This window comes from Meles meles, chromosome 4 (assembly GCF_922984935.1).
Source record: "Meles meles chromosome 4, mMelMel3.1 paternal haplotype, whole genome shotgun sequence".
Lineage (NCBI taxonomy): Eukaryota > Metazoa > Chordata > Mammalia > Carnivora > Mustelidae > Meles > Meles meles.
In genome coordinates, this window is record NC_060069.1 from 153,846,148 (window position 1) to 153,872,551 (window position 26,404).

Sequence of the window (26,404 nt, forward strand, 5' to 3'; positions counted from 1 at the left end):
CTGAAAAGTCTCGTCTCAGTGTCTCCATTTCTCAGCCCATTGCTTTTTCTTCCCTGTACTTACAGGGTGCATGGGTCTTCCCCTTCCTCTTCAAATATCACTTAGTGCAGCCTATGGGTTACTCTTATTCTTTACGATCCTCCAGACTGTCTGTATCAATAGCTGTTAAAAGGTTAGACCCGTCAGTGTTCCCACTTGGCAGTATTTGGCTTACTTACTTTCCTTATGGTTTTTACTCCGCTGTGTTGTTTTCATCTGTGCTGTGATGGCTAGAAGGGACCACACGGGTATGGAGTAGTGACCGCCTCACCACCATTCCCCTGTTTTGGGTTAAGAGATATGTGTAGACCATTCCTGTTACATTATGTGACCACTAAGCCTTTTCAGAACAGAGTTTTCCGAAGAAGTAAAACAAAACAAAACAAGGGGCGCCTGGGTGGCTCAGTGGGTTAAAGCCTCTGCCTTCGGCTCGGGTCATGATCCCAGGGTCCTGGGATCGAGCCCCGCATCGGGCTCTCTGCTCAGCAAGCAGCCTGCTTTCCTCTCTCTCTGCCTGCCTCTCTGCCTACTTGTGATCTCTCTCTGTCAAATAAACATTTAAAAACAAAACAAAACAAAACAAAACAAAACCAAACACAAAAATTATTAAATGAGGTGCTGAAAAATACCTGGTGATACAGACTTAACAAGTTAGGCAAAGGACAAACATGAACTTAAAATGTGCAGACATAGAATTCTCTTCAGTGAATTCTAGAACTTGAAGCATCTTGGCTATCGGCTAGTTTAAACCTCTCCCCATGTAGATTAGGATACCAATGAATAAGATCCAGCCTTTAAACCCTGGTTTGATGTTAACTATTGTGATACAGGAGTTTTAAAAACATATTTGAAATTAAAAGGACCGATACTTGATAGTGATACTTTAGTAGAAAAAATGCTTTTAGGCTCGTATTCATAAGATTTCTCATTAACGAAGTGTTGAGTTGCATTAAGACATCTTGATGTTGACTTTAGCTTGAGCAGACTTTACAGATAGGGTGTTTTCCTCTTCATGGTGTACCCACCTACCATTCCGAGAGACTAGTCTTTCCCCCGTTTGTCTTCCCTCACATTGCTGTGATTTTTCATCTGTTCTTTCTTTTAACACTCCTCAGATTCCTATTTTGATCTTTTCTCAGCTTAATTCATGTTCAAGCTTATGGCGATGATGTGCAAAATGCTGCTTTGCCCCAGTTTTGAAGGCGTGGATCCAAATAATGATTCATTAACTATAGTTGTGTTTAAATATACTGAATTTCTATTAGCTTAAACTGTTAAATTCTCAAGAATGATTTTCTCAGACTAATGTTCACTAGTGTTCACTAATCCTAAAAGCCCTGGTAATACATCATTATTGTATTCTGAAAACTCTTTTTTCTTCAAAAATGAGGGAGGCAGCAATAGTTAAAATTCATACCAGTCCCTTTGAAAGGGTGGTATCTCAATACAGAGAGAAGTGGAGTTTGTCTGGATGGCCAGAAAGCCTTGTTCTCACAGTGCTTAAGGGTATAAAGTTGGAACTAGTCAGTTGGCATATAGAGAAGCCCTTCTGTGCTCGTTAGGTAGGAAGCTGGATTATATAAGAAGCTTTGATTACTACACTTGGTTAGACTTGGTTGGCTTAACTCAGGGCTGCAGACCCCTTTTCCTGCATTAAGTCACTTCTCTTAATTGGAATGCTTTTTATCAAACTCTCCCCTCTGTTGGAAGACTAGGTATTCAACTTCTTTCACTCTTAGAATTGAATTTAGCTAAGATACAAACTACTTACAGGCTTTGCCAGCACTGAGACCCACACAGTTATTCTTGGAGTCCTGTAAATGTGTTTATTTAAACTTCTTTCCAGTGTTGGGAATAAGGCTTTAAACTACTGATTCACCTTTAAAGGAATGTTGTGAAAATTGATATAATTTATGTTTCTGTTTTCCATCTCAGATCCTTTATAACAGATAGGATTTAGTTTTTTTGTTTTGAGTTAAGCACCCCATTTATCTGGTAACTAACAGCCTTAACCATGGATATACTGTCTTACTCAGAAATAAAAAAGGTTTGAGATGTCTGCATTGTTACTTATTTCACTTTACTACATACTTTACTTTTTAGGGGAGGACCATAATCTGAAGCTTTTGATTTTAAACCAATAACCTTACTTTATGTAATGACTTTCCAGTGTGGCTTGGTTACCCGGATTCACACTATGTTTGAAGAGAGGGATGCTAGAACATGTAAGCAAATGAAGAGTAAGTCAGGACAAAAGCACAGCGGTCTCAGATTTTTCCTAGTGGGGGAGCAGTGGCTTTGCTCTCAGAAAAGCACTGTATCACAGTTGTTGCCCATGATAATGAAGCCACTCCATCCTCTCCGACCCCTGCCCCAAGTTTAAGATAGTTTACAGTCTGTGAACTCTGTCCATAAGGGAAATCCATTATTTCAGTGATTTCCGCAACAGCACAAGTCGACAGTAGATAATCACAACCTTATTGGAGACTTAGATTTATCTTGGTAAATTCACCTTCTACTGCTGGAGGAAGGAGCGTTTACTTTTTTTTTAGTTGCCTTTGGATAAACTCGTCTGGATAATTTTTCAATATATCATAGTAGCTTAGACTTCTGTAAGTGGAATGAATGTTCCTTAATAACTCATTTTTTTTGTTATAATAGTTGGAAACTGAAATTAAGCTCATTGCTCTTACTGAAATCCCAAGCTGGCGAAGGCCAGTATATAGGGTATTTCGTAATATAATCAGCTTCTGAAATTTATGTGTTTTGATTAGTGCCTTCTGGTTGCCAATATTGACTCTGCTAGTTTACACATTTCCCTTTCTTGATAGAATATGCTTATTTGTTACAATTCCTCTTTTTAAATTTTGTTACAACTAGTTGAGGAAATACAAAAAAAAATACATTTATATTTACATACTTTATATGCAGCCTTTGTTTAGGTTCAAGGAAACCAGGTAGCTCTAATTCCTGTTGCAGTTTAAATGTTATTTATTCATCTGTATTTGTTTTATATCCTTAATTGAAACTATACGGTTACTTATTAATTCTCTGAATATATTTTAACTATTGTTTTTCCAGTGTAGGTTTGATAGGCATGTCTGAGAACATACGTGTGACAGCAGTTTCACATTCCACAGTAGGCGAAAAGCTTACAGTAACAGTCCATAGAAAGCACAAATCATGTTCACGCAGGTGTGTCTCTCCACACGTAGAAAGCACAAGACTGACAGTATTTCTCAGTATCCCGCAAGTGCCAGTTGTACAGCCCACCACGTGTTTGTCTCGGGAGTTGTGGAGTACCACAGTATTGAAAGCCCTAGACAATGAATGAGGTATCCTGAGTTGTGGTCCTAAATGATAAGTGATTTAAAATAGAATAATCTGAGTAAGTTTGTACTACTTTGGTAGAGGGAGAAGAGACAAATATCAAGAATGTTGCAATTATATTTCGGGGTTACTAGCAAAAATGGGGCCTATGGGTTCTTTCCTACAATCTGGAACTAAAACAGGGACAGACTTCTAGGCTTTTGGTGGGTGGAAGAGTTTGACAAACTTTTGCTTTAAGCTGTGGAGCCATTGGTGTTATTATTATTATTATTATTATTATTATTATTTTATCTTAAATCTTTAGATTTTACCTGCTCTCAGTAGTTCCCTGAAAGCATGGAGAAATTTCACATTTTAACAGGGCAAATACTACTTGTCTTTAATCTTTGTGTAGGTTTGTAAGAGGTGAATGTATCTTTATTTTTTCATGTGCTTTACTGCACTTCATTTCAGTAGAACAGAATTCAATCCAAGTGTTCTGAGCATCAAACTAAATCTGAGACGTATCTGCCAAATGAGCTACTTTGCTTGTCACAGTGGTTATGAGAGTCCAAAGGATTCTTTTACCTGTCCCATTCCCTGCTTCATGGTTAGATTAGGTGAAATCAGAATGTGCGTGCAGAAGAAAATGTGTTTTCTCGCACTCGGAATTGCCCTGGTCTTACCCCTTGCTTTCTTTATCTGAATAGTCCCAGTTTATCAAGAATGAATAGATAGTCCTTTGTCTTGGATTTTGCCCATAGGTCAAAAGCTGTGACTCTCAGAATGGGAGAGAAGTGACTGTGTTTGTTCCCACTCTCCTCTATTTTGTGTACTTATCTTCTTAAGGAAAGAGTTGGTCACCTTTGGTAATACATGGCTGAAGATTAAAGCTGGTGTAACCTAATGTCACATGTTTTAGAAGGGTTAGCCGAAACACCTTTAGGGAGAGATTGCTCCTCTAGCAAAAAACAGGTGTGTTCCCTCAGTATTTTAGAATGTAAAACCTCAGGTTTGGGGGGAATGAGGGCAGAGGAGTGCCAGAAATGCAGGAAAAAAAGAGAAGGGTTTGAGGAACGTCTTTGGCTTAGCAATGTGTGATAAGGCAAAGCAGTTACAACCTGTTAGTCCTGTATAGTATGTGTCTGTACCTTTAAGTGTTGTTTTTAAATTTAAAATCCTTTGTAAGAACTTAATGCTTTTGAAGATCCCTTTGGCAGAATATCTTTCATTTATAATTCCATGGAAAATTGCTTTAATTAGCCTAGGTGAAAGTCGTCCTAGCAGTGTAAATATGTATAATTAGAATTTTCTAATTTCACTTTGAGATCTCTAACTTTTGAGTGGCAGAAACAGATCAACAGGTCTTTTGCTCATGGACTTTTCTGTGGCGTTGTTAAAATGCAAAAGCTTTATTTTTGTTAATAATGACATACTACATTCGTGTCAGATGATGATATGGAATCTGTTCCCTGCTTTTCCCCTCCAATACTGCTCGGTTGATAGATTGCCAACAGAGTTCAGAGGTACAGCGGGGATCTACCCATTCTTTGCTTGGACATCCCATTTTCTGTTGCCCAGACCTATGTTGGCAATCACATATGAACTACGTTATGCTTCTCAGTGCTTTTTTTTTTTTTGATAAGGTGGATATCAAAAATAGTTGCTGTGCAAAAGTTAGTAGTCTTCTTCAAGAAGAAAACCAATTCCTTTTCTAATATCCTGTGAAATCGCTTCATTCCTTTATTTTTAAGCCAAATGTCAGCAGAGTACTGCTGCTTTTATCTAGTACTTTTGATATGTAAGTATTGCATTTTGAAAAGATGTCTTCGTTGAAAATTGTTTTTCCCAGTGTCCTCCCTATTATGCTTTGTTCATATTTTCTGTTAGAGATCAGTCTGTGCACTGGGGGTGTGTATCGTTACATGTATCATTTCGTCAATTATGCATTGTAGACCAAATGTGATTATAAATGAAGCTGTTGAGTTATTGGTGAGTTTTTGGAATTGTAAACTGATTTCCAGTGTACCCTTTATTGTCCACAGTTTTTTTGTTCTGTTTTGTTTTTAAGGTTTTATTGATAGGGTCCATCTTCACATTGTACAATATTTTAGTTGCAAGGAGAAAGTAGAATTTGGTATTAACCAGGTTATTTCCGTATCGAAAGGAATACAATTGAAATTGTAGATTTAGGATTGTTAACCATACATGACAATTCTAACTTGACTATTATTCTAACCTACTGTAAACAATCTGATTTTTAAAATTGTAGACATGTATGATCTTGGTTTAATGTGTTTTTTTAAAAGTGTTATTGTTGAAAAAAATGGAAAAACAATGAAGCAAATCTGCTAAGGAGCTGTCAGTTTTCATTACTGACTCTGTAAAATACACTGTTCTTTGTGTACTGTGTGTTACTTTGCCAGCTGCTGCATTAGCCTTCAAAAGTATTTGGAAACTTCAGATGAACCTACATTTCTTGCAAAGTATATTCCTTTCTGTGGTATCTTGTCCTGTAACTGAAGTATAGTAATTATTTTATGGAAATGTTATTAGCACTTCTGTACCAACTTTGAATAAAATGAAAAATTTACATTTCTGTGACTTGAGTATTTTCAGTGTGAACACGTCTGCCCTCAAAAATGTACAGGGTTCTGTGCTAGAGTTGAAGAGGTTGTCTTTCACTGCCTTTTCTCTTTTCTCGTACTGCTTCTGTTTTGAAGTAATTTCAGATTACATGAAAACTAAGAGAATAGTATGAAGAATTCCAGTCATTTTCATCCAGATTTGCCGGTAGTTCACATTTCGCCACATTCACTTTGCCGTTCTCTCTTAAGCATACACACTTTTCTGAACCATTCGAGTGTCAAGTTGCAGACACTGTTCCCCTCTACCCCTTAAGTACTTAGAGTATAATTAAGATAGAGACAGTCACTCATAAAATCACAATATAATTATCAAAATCTGGAAAGTAACAGTGATACAATATTTTAATTGGAAGTCTTGATTCAAATGTTGCTATTCCAATAATGTCCTTTCATAGCATTTTTTTTTAAAGTTCAGAAGCTTTTCTGTCTCTCCCCTTCAATTAGCAACAGTTCCTCAGTTTTTTTGTCTTTCATGGTATTGACATTACTGAGGTTTAGAGCCCATTTTGAGAACACGCCCACCCGATCTGGGTTTGTTTTCTGATGATGAGATTCACGCTGTGCATTTTGGCAGGTATACGGCATAAGCAGTAATATGCCCTCAGAACTTCACCTTGGGAGGTGTGTGATGTTGTATTGTCCCGTTCTTATTGACACTAACTCTGACACTTGATTAAAATGGTGTCTGCCAGGTTTCTCTACTGTCAAGTTACTGATTTTCCTTTTGCCAATAAGTAATTTGTGGGGAGATAATTAGAGATTATGTAAATAACTTATTCCTCATCGAGCTTGCACCCCTGATTTCAGCATCCATATGTAGTTCTGGCCTGAGCAAAGTTATCACTGTGATGATGCAAAGCAGTGATGTTTTTGTTTTGTTTTGCTCTACTAAAATGAAGAGTTTCCCTCTTTCCCCATTTATTTATCAGTATGAACCTGTTTACTGGGTTATAATACATTACTGTCACTATTTTGTTCACATGTCTCCAGATTTAGCCTGTGACACTGTGCAGGCCAGTTTCTGTGTCCTTCATGACACATGTTCATCACACGCACTTCCTTATTCCCCAGAGCAGGTGTTTTCATGGTTACCTTGTGCTTTCCTTGCCCCCATCAGGATCAGGCATTTGGTAGGGAATAGGATTTAGAAACCAAGGTCTGGGTGTGCTCATTCTTACAGGCATAAACATGGCCATTCTTCCTGGCTCTTTTCAGTATACTGAGGTAGGAAATTCATATATACCTACTGATACCTCCCAGTTCTAAACGAGCACTAGAGGATTCTTTTTAGCTTTCCCCCTTCTATTTATCTCCCTTTTCCAATTGCAAGAAATCGAGTAATATTGACACATTAACTCATTTTTTTTTTCAATTCTACAAATCCTTAAAATTAAAGTTTTTGCATGTCAATAAATATCTTTAAACGTTTTGGTGAATATGGAGTTGTAGATTGGAAAATATTTTTCTTTAGAGATTGTAAGCATAAGACCATTTTTTTCCCTTAGCTTCTAGTCTCAGTGCTCTGAAGTTTCATTATTATATGCCTTGAAAGTTTTCCATTCATTGTCCTGGCCCGCAGTAGGCTCTCTCAGTCCGACAGTCCTGTGTCTTTCATTTCTAGGATGATGATTCTCCCTGTTCTCTCCTTTCTGGAACCCATTTTAACTCTTGGACCACACGTATTGGTCCACTTAATTTCTTACAGTCTTTTGTTTTTAAATTTTCTTAATTGTCTTTGTCTTTTTGTGCTAAGGGTGTTCCTAAACTTTATTTTCCGACCTTGCTGTTGAAAAATTTCTCAGATATTTAATTTTTCAGTGCTCCTTTGTTCCCTGAATCTTTCTCTTTTATCATCTTTTGTTTCGTGGATGCTGCATCTTCTCTCTGAAGATGCTGTTTTCTCCTCCTGTGCTGTTTGTTTACTCCAGTTTTTCCCGTGTTGGGTTCTCATGTAAAAGGCTTTTCTCAAATATATGCTGATCTTTGGTCGTGGGCTTATATGGAGCTGGACGGACTACCACTACCGACCATGTGGGCGGAGCTCGTCAGCTTTGTTGTTTGGTCTTGTGGCCTGCTATCTGTTGGATGCTCCTGAGGTAGCTTTTGAACGGATTAGATTCCCCAAAGAATATTTGAGGTTTTGCCTGAAGGATAAAAGACCTTGGGCCATTATTCTGGGAGCTAAGTGGGGAAAGAGCTCCGGGGTCTTGTCTCATTCAGGATGCGTTTTTTTTCTCAATCTCTTCTTGGTGTGGAACCCCCACTTCCATCTGTGTGTGTGTCTTCCGATCCACAGGTTTCTCTCTGTTTTGTCCACTCCAGACAGTAGACTTCCAAACACGCACCTAAGGATCCAATTTTCTTATACTTTTGACAAACCTTATTTTAGTCTCTCTCTTCACCCCCACTTTCAGAGGTATATCCATTGTTGCCCGTTCTCAGATCTTTCCAGGAATTCTCCAGTGTAAGTGTGGTTGATTTTGTTTTCCACATTGCTGCTCTCTTCCATCCGCTTGTTTTCTCTTGAAATTGAATTGCTGTTTTCCTATTTTCCTCGTTCTTGCAGAACTATACCTTTAAAAAAAATCCCTTTGCTATAGTTCTAGTAGGTTTTCAGGAGGGAGCATCATTAAATGCTTGTGTTGAATCTTCCAGCATCCTGGGAAGTCCTGGTCCTCCTCACCTAGTATTTGAAAGTTGAAATTTCAGAGCCTCAGCCCATTTCTGCCCTTCCCAAAAAGAACATGTTGACAACCAGATAAGAAGCACAGTGGGAGTCTTAAAATTCTGCTTATCTCTGTAAGTGCAAAGCTAATGATTACATTTTGCAGGAGCCTGAGAGATTGCATATTTGATTCTTGTGTATAATGCATGAAGCCCACCTCTCCGAACATTTTTTGTGTGTGTGTGAAATTGAGCATACATACTCAGTCCAGGAAACATGAATAGGTGTACAGCTTAGTGAACATGGCTAGTTACTGTTACTTGTGGTAGTTACATTTTGTAAAGTTGCCTCTGACGCCTCGTCAGTCAATACTGAGTCCCTGCCCCTTGAAGAAGCACATGGTTAGGTTCCTGTGAGCCAATGGCTGGTCACCACATTTTAATTAACTGATCGATACATAATGTCATTTTATGTGTGTTTCTCATAAAGGCATCATATTTAATATGTATTTTTGATTTGTAATCATTGAGCTCAAAGCCTATAGTAACAACTTATGCCCTGAACGAAGTTTATCTAATACATTTTTTCCCATAGGCACAACACATCCTTCTTGCACTTAGGGACACTAAGTCAGCACTTCACCTCACTCAGGGACATTTTTTTTTTTTAAGATTTTATTTATATGACAGAGAGCACAAGTAGGCAGAGCAGTAGGCAGAGACAGAGTGAGAAGCAAGACTCCTCACTGATCATGGAGCCCAATGCAGGACTTGATCTCAGGACCCTGGGATCATGACCTGAGCCGAAGGCAGCCGCCTAACCAACTGAGCCACCCATGTGCCCCAACTCAGGGGCATTTTCAATAGCATCAATAAAAAGCACAAAATTGTGAAAAACCTGGCACTACGTAGGCCGCAAAAGAGGCACCCACTTTATCATGGGAGATCTGAAACAAGGCAAAGCCTCGGTTGTTGGACCTCAGCTGGGAATGTGCGTGTTGGGTGGCAGATTTTCCACCAGTCTCCACACACGCATGTCCTCAGATGACTGTGAAAGCGGTGGGAGTGTTGATCTGGGGGTGACAAACGAACTGAGCTAGTAGATGAACTGGCATATCTGTGTTCCACAAATGATGGGGATCAGCTGTACGTGTGAAGCAAACACCTGTGTAAGCACCACCCACAGACACTAGAACTTGATCCGTCCCCTCTCCCAGAATGTGCATTTTGCTTTCAGAAAGTCCTGAATTTTAAGAGGTTTCCCATCTCCAGTTTGCCTCTTTAATTTGATAATTCACGTTCTGCCTCTGAAGTGTTATCTTTTCTTCGCTTGGAGTATTTGAAAATAAATATTCAAGATACATAAACCCTTAAGTCTCAAAACCAGGCTTCATCTTCTCCATTCTCTTGGGTGTACAGCACAGGACCTCGGCTTCAGACTCTTTACCTGTCAGTCTTTACTTTCTTCTGCACAACTTCGAGGCCATTGATATCCCTTTCTATATGTGGCCTCCAGGTTTAATCCAGTACTCCAGGGTACACCCTGAGGTTATTATAAGATTGTGGGGTGGGAAGTAAACACAACAAAATGAGGGCTACCATTTCCTTGCCTTCACTCTCCTTCCAGTTATAATATGAAATTTCATTGTTACATCCTCTGGCAGACTCTGTATAATCCTATTGTCTCTACATAGTGTATAGAGACAGCATGACTTGCTGACTCCGTTTCCAGAAATTTTCAAAGCTTTTCAAAGTCTGAGTTTGGATGTATAATATTCACTGTGCACTCTAGCATAGAATGTGCACTGATTCTTGATTATGTCCAAGAATCTTGAGAAGTTTGGAGGCACCTTTATGAGCCTGGCTGTGTCTTTTTTCGTTTCCATTTTTCACCTATTTATTCCTTGTTCCTTGACTGTGCACCTGTTTTTAGCCAACCGGATGTGCTTTAGCTTTATTAATGCATCTCTGTCTTTTGAAAACAAAATGGTACTGTTTTCCTCTTTGCAGTTGAAGATCTTACTTCCCCTTGAATTTTACGACTTAAAGACTTAACCTTTTCTTCCTTTTCAGTGAATTAAGTGCAGTTAGCAACTTTCACCCCTCATCTTTCCATTTATTCTTTGACTTACGTGTTCATCACACCTTTGTCGAACACGTTCTGCATGCCAGGTTCTTTGCATCTCCAGCACCTAGTAAAGATGAGTAGGATGCAGCCTTGAAGAAGCTTAGTTAAGGAAGGGGACACCCTCCTACACAATTACACTTGCAAGATGTGTGTGGAGTGAGAGGGATGACACATGGGTTCGCAGAGGAAATGCACACTTCTGGGAGGCAGCTGAATCGGGAAGAATGTTTTTATTCCTTTAATTCCACTGTGCTTTTATACCCTGCTCCTCCCGGCGTGATCCCTCAAGTGCCTTCCTCTCACCACTTGAATTAACCACCGCTGCAGAGGCCTGGTTGGTGGACACACTGTTGGTCTGTTGTTCCCTAGAGTGTGCACATCTGACTCCTGCTGAAGCCCAATTTCTGAGTCGATCAGTACATATTTTAGAAAACATTTCTTTTCACCCAGTCAACGAACACATTTTTTACTAAAACTGTGCACTGATGTTTAGTAGATTCACGGGATATAAATATGATTTCTTTACAACCCTTTTATCTCCGCTCACTAAATCTGCCGGTTCTTCCCTCCCCAAGTGTCCATGCCATTGTGGTGCTGCCCTCCTCCTCCTCCTCTCTCAAGAGGCTGCTGTAAGGCGCAGGCAGGGAACGGAATTGCGCACGAAGGAGAGCATTCAAGACAGGTAGCTTGATGCTGTATACCTGATTCCTGCTCTCACTATCAGTTTCAGGAGCTTTGGCATTTCATTTACTGGCTGCCATAGTAACCAGGACTCCTGCCAATCTTCCTGTTTCCCATTTTTTATTCATCTGTAGGTGGCATCTGGAGGGGGGATGGGGAAGATAGAAGTGGAAATCTCCCCGTAAAAGGGTGTGGATTTCGGAAGCTCTGAAGAACTGCGAGTGTGGATATCTTCATTTTGGCAGTTGCCAGCTGTTGAAGTAGTATTAACCACAAGTAGTCGCCCGTTGGGCTTGTCATTTCTCCATTTCACATTCAGGGAGAGCTCCATTATTACTGTGGAAGAAGCGGAGCTTTTATGTTCATTAGAGTTGTAGGAGATCATTGCTGGAAAACCTTTCTAAACTGCAGTTCAGCCAAATCACTCATTTTTGAGATAATGAGAAGCCAGCCAGCTTCGTACTAGAATGTGGTTCTTCCCTTTGTCTGCACCTGGAGGGCTAGTGCCCAGGATTCTTAAATTCCCAGGCCACTTGAATCGAAGTATCTGCGGTGAGACATAGGCCTCTCATTTTTGAAGTTCCTCAGGTGATTCCAGCGTGCCCTAGAGGAAGGCCTTGGTGATGCTGCCCTTTTCCTTCGATTTAGCCAGATTGTGAAAGGGGTGGTTGGTTATATGCAGTTAAGCCTCCAAATTTGGTCCGAAATAACATGTGATTGATAACTTTTTTTCAGACCTAGGAAATAAGTGGATTATATTTAAGGAACAAAACTGCATTGTAGTTGAACTACACAGAGTTGCGATTAACCTAGGCCCATAAGAAACTGACAGCTCGTCAATTCATATGAAGTTAGAGCTCAGGTAGTCATGACTTTCTTCTTGCCTTGTGAGTTAGTTCTTTAAATTTATTCATCTCTAACTTCGATACCAAGGCTCGTATCAGTGTCTCCCTGTGGGCTAGCTGCAGGTATCCCGTGGATGCCTGGTGCATTTTGCAGCCGAAGTTATTTCACTGGTCCTCCTGGTACCTTCACATTGGCGGAATCAGCCGTGCTATGACGTGTGATTCTCTGCTTTCTTATTTGTGCTTTGTTACTGGCACACATTAATCTTGTGCTGAACTCAAGAGTTTTGCTCCTCTGATTTTTTTTTTTTCTTCCATTCTTCCCGGGGTTCTTTTTGTTTGCATCACATGCCCCAAAGAATACATTTTTATGTCTGATTTCCCAGGTCTCAAGAATCTCAGTCCAAGCTACATGGCTGTAAAATATGGTCAAGTTCCCCTGATGTTTCTCATCCCCTTGATTTCATCGGCCACTGTATTCTCAGGGCCAGACTCAGCCTTGTCCTGTCACATCCCCTTTGTTGACTCTGATTCTAGAACCGGTGATCTAGAGGCCCCTGACTTACAGATTTCTGGTATTTCTTTGATTACCAAGAAATGAAGCAGCCAGTGTAACAGCTCGTGGTGCTGAAAGTATAGCTTGCAAGGCTCTTCCAGTGATCACTGAGTGATCCAATGATACCTCTCTGGTTTATTACATTATTAAGAATCTGTGGGTGTGGAGTCAGCAAATGAGTTCCAAATGAGGCATAGGTTTATATCTTCAACACGGTATTAGCAAATTATGGCATCCATAGTAAGATAGCAAACAGTTGGCATAGATTTAGGGGAGGAAATCCATTTGTTTGTTTTTAAAATTCAATTAATTAGCATATAATGCATTATTAATTTCAGAGGTAGAGGTCAGTCTTATATGATACCCAATGTTCATTTCATCGCATGCCCTCCTTATTGTCCAGCACCCAGTTACCCCATCCCCCACCATCTCCTCTCTAGCAACCCTCAGTTTGTATCCTATCATCAAGAATCTCTTATGGTTTGTTTCCCCTCTCTGATTTCGTCTTGTTTTATTTTTTTATTTCCCTCAGAAGAAATACTTTTAAAATCAAAAGAAAACAAAATGAATTTTTCTCAACAGAAGTTTGTTTCTAAAACACCTTTTATTGCTCATTGTAAAAAAACCAGATAATAAAGCAAAGTGTAAAAAAAGAAAAAGCAGAATAGTCCTCTCATCTTCACTGCTAGAGAAGAAGAGTTTAACATTTAGCTGTATATTCATGCAGACCTTTTCTCCATGTATGTATACATAAGTGCACATGGATTGACCTTACACGCTGATTTTTAGTTTTGTTAAAATATTTTTATGTCATATAGGAATCAGCATCCTTTTACTAAATGTTTATATCTTACTGATTGATTCAGTGAAAATAATTTAATAAACCAGTCTTTTATTAATGGACAACTACCTTTCTGTTCACTGTCCTAATAACTTTATGGTGAGATTTTCATAGCTAAGTTCTTGTGCAGGGGTATGGTAGTTTTCTCAGAGTAAATTCTTAGAAGTGGCTGTGGGATTGAAGGTATACACATTTGAAACTCATATATCCTGCCATTTGCCCTCCAGAAAGTTTACATTTTTACCAGTAGTGTAGGTGAAGGTTTGAGGAAACAACTCAATGTGCTAAGGAAGAAACTTGCCTTGAGTGGACAAAAGCGATGGCTTGTGTGAGTACCAACACAGAGCCCGTGTTGATTCTGCCCCAGATAAAAATGCCACCCGCACCTTCCCATTCTTCTGTTCCACTGTTAGTCCAGACCTGCTCTGAGAGAGCTCTAACCGACCCTCTTTCTGCTTCTAGAAGAGGTGTTCTGCTGTTGGGGTCGGGCTGCAGTTCCTGTCTAACCCATCAGTCACAAGTAGCTGCTCCCTTGGAGTTCTTGGAACATTGATGGGTTTTGCTTCGGTGTTGTCTGTGTTTAACTTGCTTTTTAATTAGTTTGCCTACATGTGTCTGTCTTCATGTCTGTATCACTAACTTTTGTGGCTGGGATTTTGCCTTTCACATCCCTGTGTCTGCCCTTTTGGATGTGGATTTCACTGTAGGCAACCCGGAAGTACTTGGCTGGAAGAGGCCTTTGAGAGGATGGTTTCCAGATTTAAAAAAAATTAAGTAGAGCCTTATGAAATGGTCAGTGTCCATAACTATACTTGATCCCCTCAAATGACAGTTTCATCAGGTTCAACCTGTGTTTCTGACACCCATAGAATGTGGTATGCACATTCAGTTTTTTCTCCTTCCTTTTCCAGACATAAGGAGTATGCTTCCTCTTTACAACTGATTTGTGTTGTTAAGATTATTTAAAAATTGTTCCTCAGTAAAGATTGCTAGGTGGTCTCACAAAGATGATCATGTAAATTAAATACCATATTCATAGGTGCTTTTCACTTGCTCTATGTTTTAGCGCACTTTTAGGGCTCTGTAACTTTTTTCCTTTTTTTTAAAGATTTTATTTATTTGACAGACAGAGATCACAAGTAGGCAGAGAGGCAGGCAGAGAGAGGCAGGCGGGGGGGCGGGGTGGGGAAGCAGGCTCCCCACTTAGCAGAGAGCCCGATGCGGGGCTCGATCCCAGGACCCTGAGATCATGACGTGAGCCGAAGGCAGAGACTTAACCCACTGAGCCACCCAGGCGCCCCTACTCTGTAATCTTGTTAAATGGTCACGTGAAATGTCTGAACTGTGAATGTAGTTTCTAATCTAAAATTATTTTTAGAATTTGAGGTACTTTATGCAGAGGACATGACAGTTGCTTATAAAAAGAAGTTTTTCCAGTGCATTTTACTTTTGTTACTTTCACTATATGGATGTTGGTCCTCGTCTCTTTTCCCATCCGTCCCCATTTTTGAAAGCCTGTTAAGTCTTTGTTCAGTAGTTAGTCCGTCTTTGTTATAAACGGTCTCGTAAATATGATTCCCAGGCAAAGTAGTAGAGTGGTGTAGTTCTACTTCTAGAAGCCTTGTCTATCTTCGACCTTTGAAAAAGCCTATAAAATGTACTATTCTGGTCACTTAACCCCTAAGTTATGCAGTGTATAACAGTACACAGTGTGTAGTCATGTTTGAACATGCATTGATGTAGCTTTACTTTTTTTTTTTAGTGTTCTAGATTTGTCCTCACTGAATCTTACACTCATTTTTAGAGTAGAGTAGCTCTGTGCTTAGTAATTTTTAATCCTTAATTACCTGGGGGGTTGCAACTGTTGATTCAAATTGTGGGGCAAAAAAGGGGTTCTCTGAACATAAAAATATTTTGAAAAAGAGTTCCCCTGGAACCATTTTCAGGGTTGGCCTTTGCAGATGTGGTGAGACAGGGCTGACACTTTACACGTTTTAAGATAGATGGTTCGTCCGGGTCTGTTAGTGACAGAACTTCCCTTAAAGCCTGTTCTGCTGTTGAAAGGTGCTCACAGATTTTCTTTTTTCAATCGCCGTCAGAAGCTCAATGCAGAATTTCAAGGAAATTTCTTTTGAGGAGATAAATCCCAGAATTAAGATGCAGCAGAGAACGAGAGAGGCTTTCACATATACATTTTCCCAGGTTTTGACGGTTTTCTGACCTGGCTCCGCATTCCATAAATCCTCCTGCTCCCGGCAGCTGCACACCGCGTTGCGCGTGAGGACGGCGAGGTGTCGGTGGGCGCTGCAATGCGGGCCGGTGTGCATTCTGCACACTGTGAGGGTGTGCTGGCCTGTGAGGGTGTTGTGGTGAAAGTCGAGTGCATCCGAGGGCCAGGGAGTCTAATTTACAAGAGGGTTTTGTTGACAAGCCTCTCTTTAATCCTCATTTAATGAGATAAAACACTGCTTGTGGACTGGTGGTATTCCTAGTACTCCCTTGACTTCTTAGCTTAAGTAACCTTACTGAAGGGGGATTTTATTTTGCCGCAAGTAGAGATGTCCTTCTTTTTCTTTTTCCTGTTTGCTCTCGTCTTTATCATAGAAACTTTGTCCATTAGACTCTCTAGAGGTTTTCAAAATGTAGCCTGAGCAGCTTGGCCTTCCAGGGATGCCCGCAGGAAACCGTTACAAAAGCAGTAGCGGGTAAAAGAGCTTGTACCTTGATGCGAGTCCAGACACAGCACCAAGCCTTACTAGTCGTGAGCGTGTTCCTCACTTCTAAACTTGTAGCTTTTTAAAAACCCATTTTCACTTCGGGATGTCCTTCAGAATCAGGGCTGTTGCCAGAATAGTGCTGGAATTTAATCTTGGCAGGGGCTTCGGAAGTGGGCCAGTCCAGCTTCCCATCCAATCCAGAGACCGATTCGGTGGTCCTCCTGTATCCAGTGATGGGGGGAGGCTCGCTGCTTCACATGGCAGCCCATCTCGTTCACGTGGCTGGAATTTTCAGAAATGTGTGGTTTACACACTGTTTCTCTATAATTTTTACCCTTTAGTTCCTGTCTAAACCTTCGGGTCTGATGGAAATATGACATACCTATTTTTTTTCAGAGTAGCCATGCAAATATATGAAGTTTTGGATTTTCCCTGAGTTGTCTTTTGCAGCCTGAATATCAGTAGTTTTAGTAATTCATAATAATAAGACCAAAACTGGTCATTTTGTCCAATGTGAATTTTTTTCTAAAAAAGATTTTATTTATTTATTTGACAGAGAGATCACAAGCAGGCAGAGAGAGAGAGAGGAAAGCAGGCTCCCTGCTGAGCAGAGAGCCGGATGCGGGGCTTGATCCCAGGATCCTGGGATCATGACCTGAGTGGAAGGCAGAGGCTTTAACCCACTGAGCCACCCAGGTACCTCTCCAGTGTGAATTTTTTAAAGTATTGTTTACTGTAAATTTTTTGGATAGTACTTTATCTTAACAGCAAATAATTAGAACTGTCTAAGTTTAATATTTATATTTGTATATATACTAGGACTTGTTATCTAAAATGCATATTTAGTTTTACTTCTATTACATGAATTCTGGATTCTTTTAAACTACAATATTAGTATTAACAGCGTTTTGGCACTATATGAAATAAATAGAAAAAACTAGTATTGCCATTTTGCTTGCTTGAATATTGCAGTTACTAAGTGACAATGAGTTACCTTGTATATGAAAAGCAGCTTCAAATTGTAGTAGAGATTGGAGGAAACTTAGGTAGGGTTCCTCAAGGAAGAAAGGGAGTAAGCAAGCAAAGGATGGAATTGATACATTTATTTATTTAACCACCATTTTCTAGTGCCTGCCCCCTGATAACATGACGTGCTTTAGACTTTGGGAGTACAGAGGAGTCCATGATGGACAAAAGTCCTTGCTTTCTTGCAACTTCTATTCTAGCGATGAAAGGATATTCTAGCGATGAAAGGATATTTACGGATTGCCACAAGTGCTGTGTAGAAAGAAACAGGAATGACAGAGTACGTGGGGGAGGCAGGGTAGTTTGGGTGATGAGGGTATCAGGATGAGGGGCACAGGAGAAAAGAGAGGAAGATGATTTTCAACCTTTGTATGCCCCTGGGATATTTTGAGAATTACAGTATAAATGTTGTTTGTGTGAAGATTGTAGAGGCAGAAAATTTGTTGGGAACCGCTGATTTTCACACGAGAAAACTGAGGCACAGGTTTAAAAATGGATAAATTTTAACAATTCATGCAAGGTTGTAACTCATTTGTGAATGAGCCGGGACTGGAATCCAGTTTTCCTAGTTCCCATTCACATTCATTCATTGTTTCCTTTCCATAGTTTTTTTTTCAAGTGAACGTTTTTAGCCCCTCAGTCTGTGCCTTGCCAAAATTGTGTTGCATTGCCATATGGTAGATTGGAGGAAAGTCTTAAGGAGCTGCTTTCAGTTGGGATGGGAGAAGCCTATGAGAGAAGCACATACAACCTTTCTTAGAATAGTTGGAATTAAATGGTTCAGAGACCTTGTGAATGAGAATTATGGCAGCAAGATCATTTCCTTTCCTGTAGACCATATGTTCTTACAAATTGAACATTGTGCTGGATTGGATTGAGGAGAACTTTTTGTTTGGTTTGGTTTGGTTTTGAAGCCTAAGAATTTTATTTTAATAGAGCTGTAGGTTTCACTGAATGAGGAAGGTTGCAGTTGGCACCCTGGGTTGGTGAGGAGATGAGCTTGGTGGTTGGAGTGGCGAATCTGTAGTCACTTCTGTGAGTCCTGTGATGACTGGAACATCCAGGCTGGTGTTGTTCACTTAGATTGGTGCCGTGTGTGTCTACCTGATGACCCATCCCAGGGGGCATTCTGTCTGCATACCTCAGTGGCCCAGGCTCATGGTTTTTATTTGTGGTGCATTTTAGGGTTAGTGGGTTGAGGCCTTGCCTGTATCCCCCAGCCCATTGCAATGGAGAGCAGAGGTTGGACATATAGTAAATAACTTAGTCTTTGCAGGACATACAGTTTCTGATATAATTTCAGATCTACCTCTAGCGTGAAAGGAGCCATGGGCACTGTGCACATGCATGAGCTGGCTGTGTTCCAATAAAACTTTATTTGCACAAACAGGTAATGAGGCAGATGGCTCCGGAGCCCTTGTGTGCTAGACCCCTGCTGTAGAATGATGAGGTAAGGTAGATGGGACGAGTTGAACTCCCCTAATAAAAAAGAAATATGTTGTTGTTGTTAAAGATTTTATTTATCAGAGAGAAAGAGAGGGGGAGAGTGTGCATGTACAGGTGCACAAGCAAGGTGGGGGCAGAGGGAGAGAGGGAGAAGCAGACCCCCAGCTGAGCAGAGAGCCCAAAAAGAGCCTCCCAGGACCCTGAGATCATGACCCCAGTCGAAGGCAGACACTTAGAAGACTGAGCCACTCAGATGCCTCAACAAGAAATATTTTTGTTCTTCCGTTTTTCTTTTAAAACTCTTGGGTTCTGTGAAATTACCATGAAACAAGTGTGGCCGTTGCAGCAGTCTGCAATTTGACCTTGACATACAAAAGTCAAACAAAATGTATTTTGATATTTCCCTAGAGTTATATTCTTGTTAGGTAGCTTTACCCTGTTTTAGGACAGAAGAAAATTTCTTATTTCAGAAGTTCTTAGATGGGTTGCTCCATGTTTCATACTGTAAGCGCTTCAGTTGGAATTTAAACAAGACAAGTTATTGAGATACATTCTTTTTTTAGTCAACCAAAACTGAAATTAAACTTTACGATTTGGGTAGATAATCAGAAGACTGTAATCCATCAAAGTTCGGTTTTTTTTCAAACTTAGCCACATCTTTATTTGGGGAGACTATTTGTCTGCCTTATCATAAGTTAATTGGTGCAGCACCAGGTCAAGAAGTGGCATTGTTAATGGAATGAAATATTACCCTGCTGTTATTAATGGGGCTTGTGCAGAAATATGGAAATGTCTAACTAATGAAATGTGAGAATTTAGTCTCCCTGTTGATTAGAACTGTATAAAAACACGTTTGTATACAATTGTGAGGAGAAATTGCCAGACTTTCTACTTATCTAACACTAACAAATTTAGTGTTAATGTGAAGTGATTTGGGCCCCTGTTTTTATTGTTGGTAGGAAATTTGTTTTATCATAAAGCTGGTTAAATACATAAATATAATTTTTAGTAGGAATCTAAAAAAATTCCTGGTGGGCTACAGTGTGAGATGAAAGTAAAAGTTTAATTTCTCAACCTTAAACTAGGACTTTGTGCATTCACAGCATTTTAACAGAATTTGTTGAATGAAAATTTACAGGAATGGTGGATTTTCTTTGGTTAGTGGAGTGCACACTGAAAATGATTCTCCATTATTCTTTTCACTTGATCTGAAATGAGCCATTGGAAAGTAGTCGTCTTAAGTTCACTCCTGCACTTCGTGATCTCTCTGCCTGCATCCCTTCAATCATGTCTTTGAGGAGAAGCATCCCTTTTCCTTGATGAGCCGTCCCTCTGGCATCCTCTGCCCGTCCCCCGATTTCTTTCGCCGGTGTTCCTTCCCTTGCACCAGGCTCTTCCGCTTACCAGCTACCGTGTCCTCTCAGAGTCGTGGCATCTCTCTGAGACTCCCAATTTCCAAATTGGTAAACTGTCTTTGCTCTTTTTTTCCCTTTATTTCAGTGAAGAGTAAATATGTAACAGTAAAACACTAGACCAGTGCTGGGCTCACAGCATTTACTCAATAAATCAGCCTTACCGTTGTTGTTATTTAAAACACCTTCCGTTTTGTCCTCTTGACTGGTTCATTCCCCTTTAACTATTAACTGCTCCCGTTCTCTGCCTCCTAAGACATCCTGCTCAAACTTGCTCATCCCTCAGCCTCCTGTGCTTTCTCTTTCCCTTCATTGCTGTCACACCTGCACCACAGAAACTTGCCATCTAGCTCCTGGCCCCATTCCGTGTGACGGTGCAGCCACCATACCGTGGCCTTCGCTTCCTTCTCTGGAGTCCGTGTGTTCCCCGAGTTTCTGTCACAAGGTGGGCCTGATTTTCCTTGACTGTTTGACTACCTTTTCTGTTTGCTTCTCTGACTTCAGGTTCCCTTGTCAGCCCACATGGGTGTGTTCCCCAAGGGTCTGTTGCTCCCTTCTCCCCCTGCACCCTCCCTCCATGATGTCCCCTACTCCTGGGGCTTCAGAAGCCCTCCTATGCAGATGATTCTTAAATGGGTAATTCTAACCTGCCCTGTTGTTTCGAGCTTAAGGTTTACATCTTGAGAGGTCATCTTGGAGGAGAGCGGTGGGCAACTCAAACTCAGCATATCAAATTCATCTTTTTATTGTGTCCAGCGAGCGTCTGCAGGTTTCCCGTGAGCTGTTAGTAACAATACCGTTTCCCCAGCCTCCATATTTTGGGGCTCCTCCTCTGCCATGTCTCTGCCTCGTTCCCCCATTGCCATAGCTGCATCTTCTCAGGTTCATCCTGTAAAGTATCTTTGCTTTCAAAGTTCTTTTGTATATACATACGTAAAGAGAGAGATCTGGAAAGTTCACCCAAGTGTTTAAAGTCTTTGATCTCTGGGTGGTGGGGATTTTATACTGTTTGGATTTTGTTGTTTTTAAGGGGCATTAGGATTTACGTGCTTGCGCGCTGTCTTCTCCCTCTCAGCCCTCCTGCGTTCTGATCATCATCCGGCGGGACCCGTCCTAGTTACATTCACACTTCCCTGCCTTTGCTCCTGTACTCAGAGCCTGTTCCGTTGGTTCTTTGCATCTCCCAGTGTCACTTTTCAGGGCTTCTCCCAAACAAGCTTTGCTTTAGTGCATTCATTTTCCCAACCGAATATGCCGCCCTTCACAAGCTTTCTTTGCGGTGGCTTTTTGTGTTAATTCCTTTATTAGATTGTAAGCTCCAAGAGAGCAGAGAATGGGTCTTCCTCATCCTTTTCCATGTTTGGTTATAATCTCCCTGTTTTTCTTTGGGGACAACCCCTTTTCCCACTGGCTCTGGTTCTGGTGGGATGGTCAGTCAAAGCGTCCTGCCAAGAGAATGGGATGTTCTTCCCCTGGAATTTGGATTTTGAGTCATGGGATACAAGGACTGACAATGATTGGCGTGGATTCATCCTGGCCAAGGTGCTCTGAAGAAGCCATTTCTTAGTTCCTGCTTCCCAGATCCCTGCAGCTGCCCTGGTTCCAGAACTCTCCGAGGCCTGGTTCTTCAGATTTTCCTTCGTATCTGTGAGCTATCTCGTATCCTTACACTAAATGTCTCTCTCTTTAAATTTTAAGATAGCTAGACAGTTTCTGTTGCTTTTTTTCCCTGCCAGTAGAGCTGTTGTGATTGGAACTGACCAGACTTAATCATTCTAGTTCATATATTGATTCTGACATGTTTTTTTCTTCTCTTTAAAAATGAAAACAAAAAAACAGCCAGAGACTGCTGCTGCTTTGAAACGTACGCTAGAAGCCCTGATGGACAGAGGGGCGATAGTGAGGAACTTGGAAAATCTGGGTGACCGAGCGCTGCCTTATAAGATTTCCGCCCACAGCCAGCAGCACAGTAGAGGAGGGTAAGTTTCTTCATGAATCTCAACAAATGGCTTTGGCAGGCTGTTAAGAATGCCGTTTAGTTCATGTTGGAAATGATGATAATTTCTCAGGAGATCTCTGTTGCACCAGGTGGCCTGCGGGTTCGTACTCTAGTGGCGTTGTGATTGAAATGGGCGCCAGTAAAGCTGGTCCATAATAAACCATAATCAGAGTACAGAAACAGGTCATGCGGGGAGCAACAGGTGTATAAGCTTTTGATGGCGGGAAACTTTTCTTGTCAACCTACGCACTGTTTCCCCCTGACATTTCTTCAGCTTTGCCTTTACAGCGCCTCAGGGAGCAATGTGCTGTCCTCACACTCGGTGAGTCCTTTGTAAATAATGCGGGTTGCAGGTAACGAGCACAAGGTAGTGGGAGCAATGCGTTTAATCAGCACCTGACCCACAGTGGAGAAATGGCTTTATGTTTGCCAAACAATAATCACAATTCTCTGTTATGAAATTTTTATCTCCCCAAAGTGTGTAGCACCTTCCTCAAACATGTCGAAGATTTGACTCTGTAGCAGTAACGGTCCCGGTAGAAATTCTTTGATACCAGTTTGCTTGTTGAGTTGATCTGAAGCTTCTCTGACTCCTCATGATGTTATTTTTACACTCATAATTTCTGGTTCGGAGGAGAAACCTTCTGATACTGTTGTGTTTCCTAGAAGTACTGATAGAGAAGATGGAAATCAGTGTTCAGTAGTGGGGAAGTCCAGGAGCTGAAGACTCCGTTCTCCCACTGGTGCTTGCCAGCCGTGAGGCCTTCACCAAGTCTTCAGCTTCTCTGATTCCTGTTTCCTTGGATACTGAACTCAGGTGGTCATTCTCCCATCCTCGTTGTCGTGGGGATCAAATGAGATCACTGCTCGACGTGCTGTAGGGATGGTGCCGCTGCTGTCCACGCGGAGCGGGGGGTCTTTGCCAGTGCCGGCCAGGGGAGAGGCCTGCGTGCGGTCCCGCCTCACACTGCGGTTAAGCGTCTGCCAACGTGCGGCACATACTGCAGATCTCCTCTTCGGATTGCTTCACCTCATTCTGTGCTAGCGTTCGGCTTCTCGAGAACACCTCTGAAGAGAGTGCCCGCGGCGTTGCTAGGCAACTTGAAATGCACAGTGGCCATTCCTCTTCCACGATTGGAAGAGAGAGGATGGAGATTGCGTGTGTAACATTTTTTTTTTTTTAACTTAACCACAAAAGGGTTTCATTTTAACAGCAAAGCCATGAATCCTTTTGCCTTTTTGTTCAGAGAGGAGCATGTAGAATTTAGCCAAGGATTATCAGCCAGGTTCTTGGTTGGAAAGCACTGAGCAGGAAGAGAAGCCCCTTCCCTCATTCATGGGCTTTCAGGGATGTGCACTAGGAGTGCTTTCTTCTGCCCCTTGTCCAAGGAGAATTTGTTGAGGGTCGGTGTGACCAGCATTCCAGAATTTGCACTTCTTGCAAGTGCTTGGTTAGTGCTGCTGCCTGAGGACCGCACTTTGAGAACTGCTGTGTTAACTCATTAGTTGTCAGGCCTCTGTGTGCAGTGCTGGATTGGGTGGTGCGGTTTTTCTTTTGTGGATGGAATAAATTCAGATCCTGGAATAACCCCCCTGGAACTAAGCCCGAACTGCTGAAACACTTAGCCCCACGTTCCGGATTCCTGACAAGGGGCATGTGCCCTACCGAGGACTCTTGCTGTCACTTTGTTCGTTCACATTTAACGATTTTATCTCTGGTCCTTTTACTCTCAGACTCCTCAACAAAGGAGGAGTAACATTCGTAAAGTGTAATATATATGTATATTGTATATAGACACGGGACCTCCCTTCAGTTGGGGAGGTTCATGGTGTAAGCTTGTTTTTCTGGTATTAATCAATGTCTGGTATGTATTTGTTGAAGGTAGCATTTTCCAAAGTGTGGTCTCTGAAATACTAGTTAGACAGATATACTCTACCAAAAAATGGGGTGTGAGTGTGTGAGTGAGAAAGAGCGAGTGAGTGAGCATAAGCAATTAGATATGGGATCCTTTGGACAGTCTGATCCCTTCTGGAGATGCACAGTGTATGTGGTTATAATAATGGTGAGAAGCCCTTCGGCAAGTTGCCTTCATTGATCAACTTTGACTGTTACCTTTTATTTTTATAACACTCATTACTATTCTTCATAGTGACTTTTGATTAAAGAGGAGATGAGAGATGAGGGGCTAACGTATTGTGGAGTTACCGGGGGGTAAAGATTTGAACTTGAGTGGTGTGTCACATGTCTGTAGCGTGGAGCTTACGGGTAGTCTGATATTCTCCTGACTTCTGCCAGCCCTCCCCTCGGGTCACTCCCCGCAGTGATGTTTGTACCAGGCTTTTTGTGCATTTGGTAAGGCCTGTGTGTGCCTTGCACACAGCCACATCGGGGGTCACAAACATGTGTTAGGTGGATTATATGCCAGGATTATGTGCTGGGTGCTGAAAAGGCTCAATTTTTCGAAGTGATTAAGAAGAAACAGCGGACTTGTTTGTTACAAACTTAGCATTCGAAAGTTTTTAACTCTTGGAACATCCCTGGAGGCATGGCATATATCTATAATTTCGGTGAGGCACTGGTTTGAGTCCTGGGGTTGGTATGTGAGAGCCAGTTTTTTTTAGCTGACTAACGAGTGAGCCTAGATGTCCTCCAAGAATGCACATCACACTGTGGTACTGTTGGTATTGTGTGTTTGTTCTTACATTTTATGGGAGGAAATGTCTATCCTGGTGGTATTCCTAGGTCTCTGGATGGTTCTTGTGATCCTTGTGGTTCCTGGTCACAAGGAGTTTTCCGTTGAGTCAGGGACGTGCTTGCACATTGCTGAGCTAGGCACTGGCCAGAGAGATACCCGGGCAGGGGCCTGGCACAGCAGCGACCACCCGGCCTGGCTGACAGCCCGTCTCTGCCACGGTTACTTCCCGTGTTGTTGGGGGATTGCCTCTGTCGCTCTCCATCCTTGCCCGGGTGGGTAGAAAAGTGCATAGGTAGGAGAGACACTGCTGCCTCAGGGTTATGTGGGGGGTCTCCCCGGGGGAGGAGGTGGTACCTGGTGTTTATTGCTGTATCAGGTCTCTGACTGGTATATGCCAAAAAATCAGGTACACGTGTGATATTCCACATATTAGTGAAGTTGTGCCCCAGGTGATGTGAATTAGACCAGGAAGGAGTTAACCAGATGTCCCCTTTGCTCTTTGGGCACGTTGGGGTGGTTGGGAGGTTTGGGTCTTCTGGACCAGATTCTAGATGGAGGATTTGGCCTTACTAACCACCTGTTGTCTCCAGGCAGTGTCTGGAAATGATGGGAGCCTGACGCAGGTTGTGGGGAGGAAAGTGCGGGGTGGGTCTCACACGTTTCCGAGATTCATTCTCAGCTCTGGATTTGCTTTGGTCTCCTGGGGACCCGTTGATTCCCCCACTTGGTACCTTCGGATGCAGATGCTCACCTTTATCGGCTCTGAGCAGGGGAGCGTCGGTGTGGAAGATGCTTACTGTAGACCTCAGAGTCTGAAAGGTGACAATGTGACTTGGGCAGAGGGGAGCAGTGGTGGGCTGGCTAAAAAGGGACAGGCATTTTCTGAGTCGTGGTGTCAGGCGCTGGCTGCCAGAAGCGCCCCCGTGTCAGACTCCAGGGCTGCCCGGACTAGTGTGAGGCTCTCTCTCCACTAGATGGGGCTGGGCTGAGACTCCGCGGGCTTTCTGGTGGAGGAGAGACAGCCGGAGTACAGACTGTGGGCCGTAGGTCCGTCCGTAGGTCCGTGCTGGGCTTGTGCTTGTTTGGAAAAGGATGCCCCCGACGGGCTTTGGCCGTTCCTGGCAGGTCCGATTTTACTGCATGGAGATGGGACTTAGCGCAGAAGGCGTGTGTGAAGGAACTCTTTCTTACGTGCTAAAGGAGGTTTTTCTTGCCTGTTTTGTCCCTTTCTCCATTCTCGTCTGTTTTGAAATGTGAATAGGTGCTTATAAGATCTGCTGGCCTACATATAAGATGCCCGTCTATTTACGGGTAAGCAGAACGGTAAAAATAACCAGCTCTGTGGTGAATCATGGAATTTTACCGACTCGCTCCCCAAACGTGTCTGCAGCTTTACT

General features: G+C 41.9%; 1 protein-coding gene across 1 annotated transcript in view; it reads left to right on the forward strand.

The window, feature by feature from the left end:
* Positions 1-26,404, forward strand: part of MRPS6 (mitochondrial ribosomal protein S6) — a 65,262-nt gene that overhangs the window by 26,845 nt on the left and 12,013 nt on the right. The window contains exon 2 of the mRNA XM_046003057.1: positions 22,152-22,291. Coding sequence (XP_045859013.1) covers positions 22,152-22,291 — 140 coding nt within the window. The remainder of the gene's footprint in view (positions 1-22,151; positions 22,292-26,404) is intronic.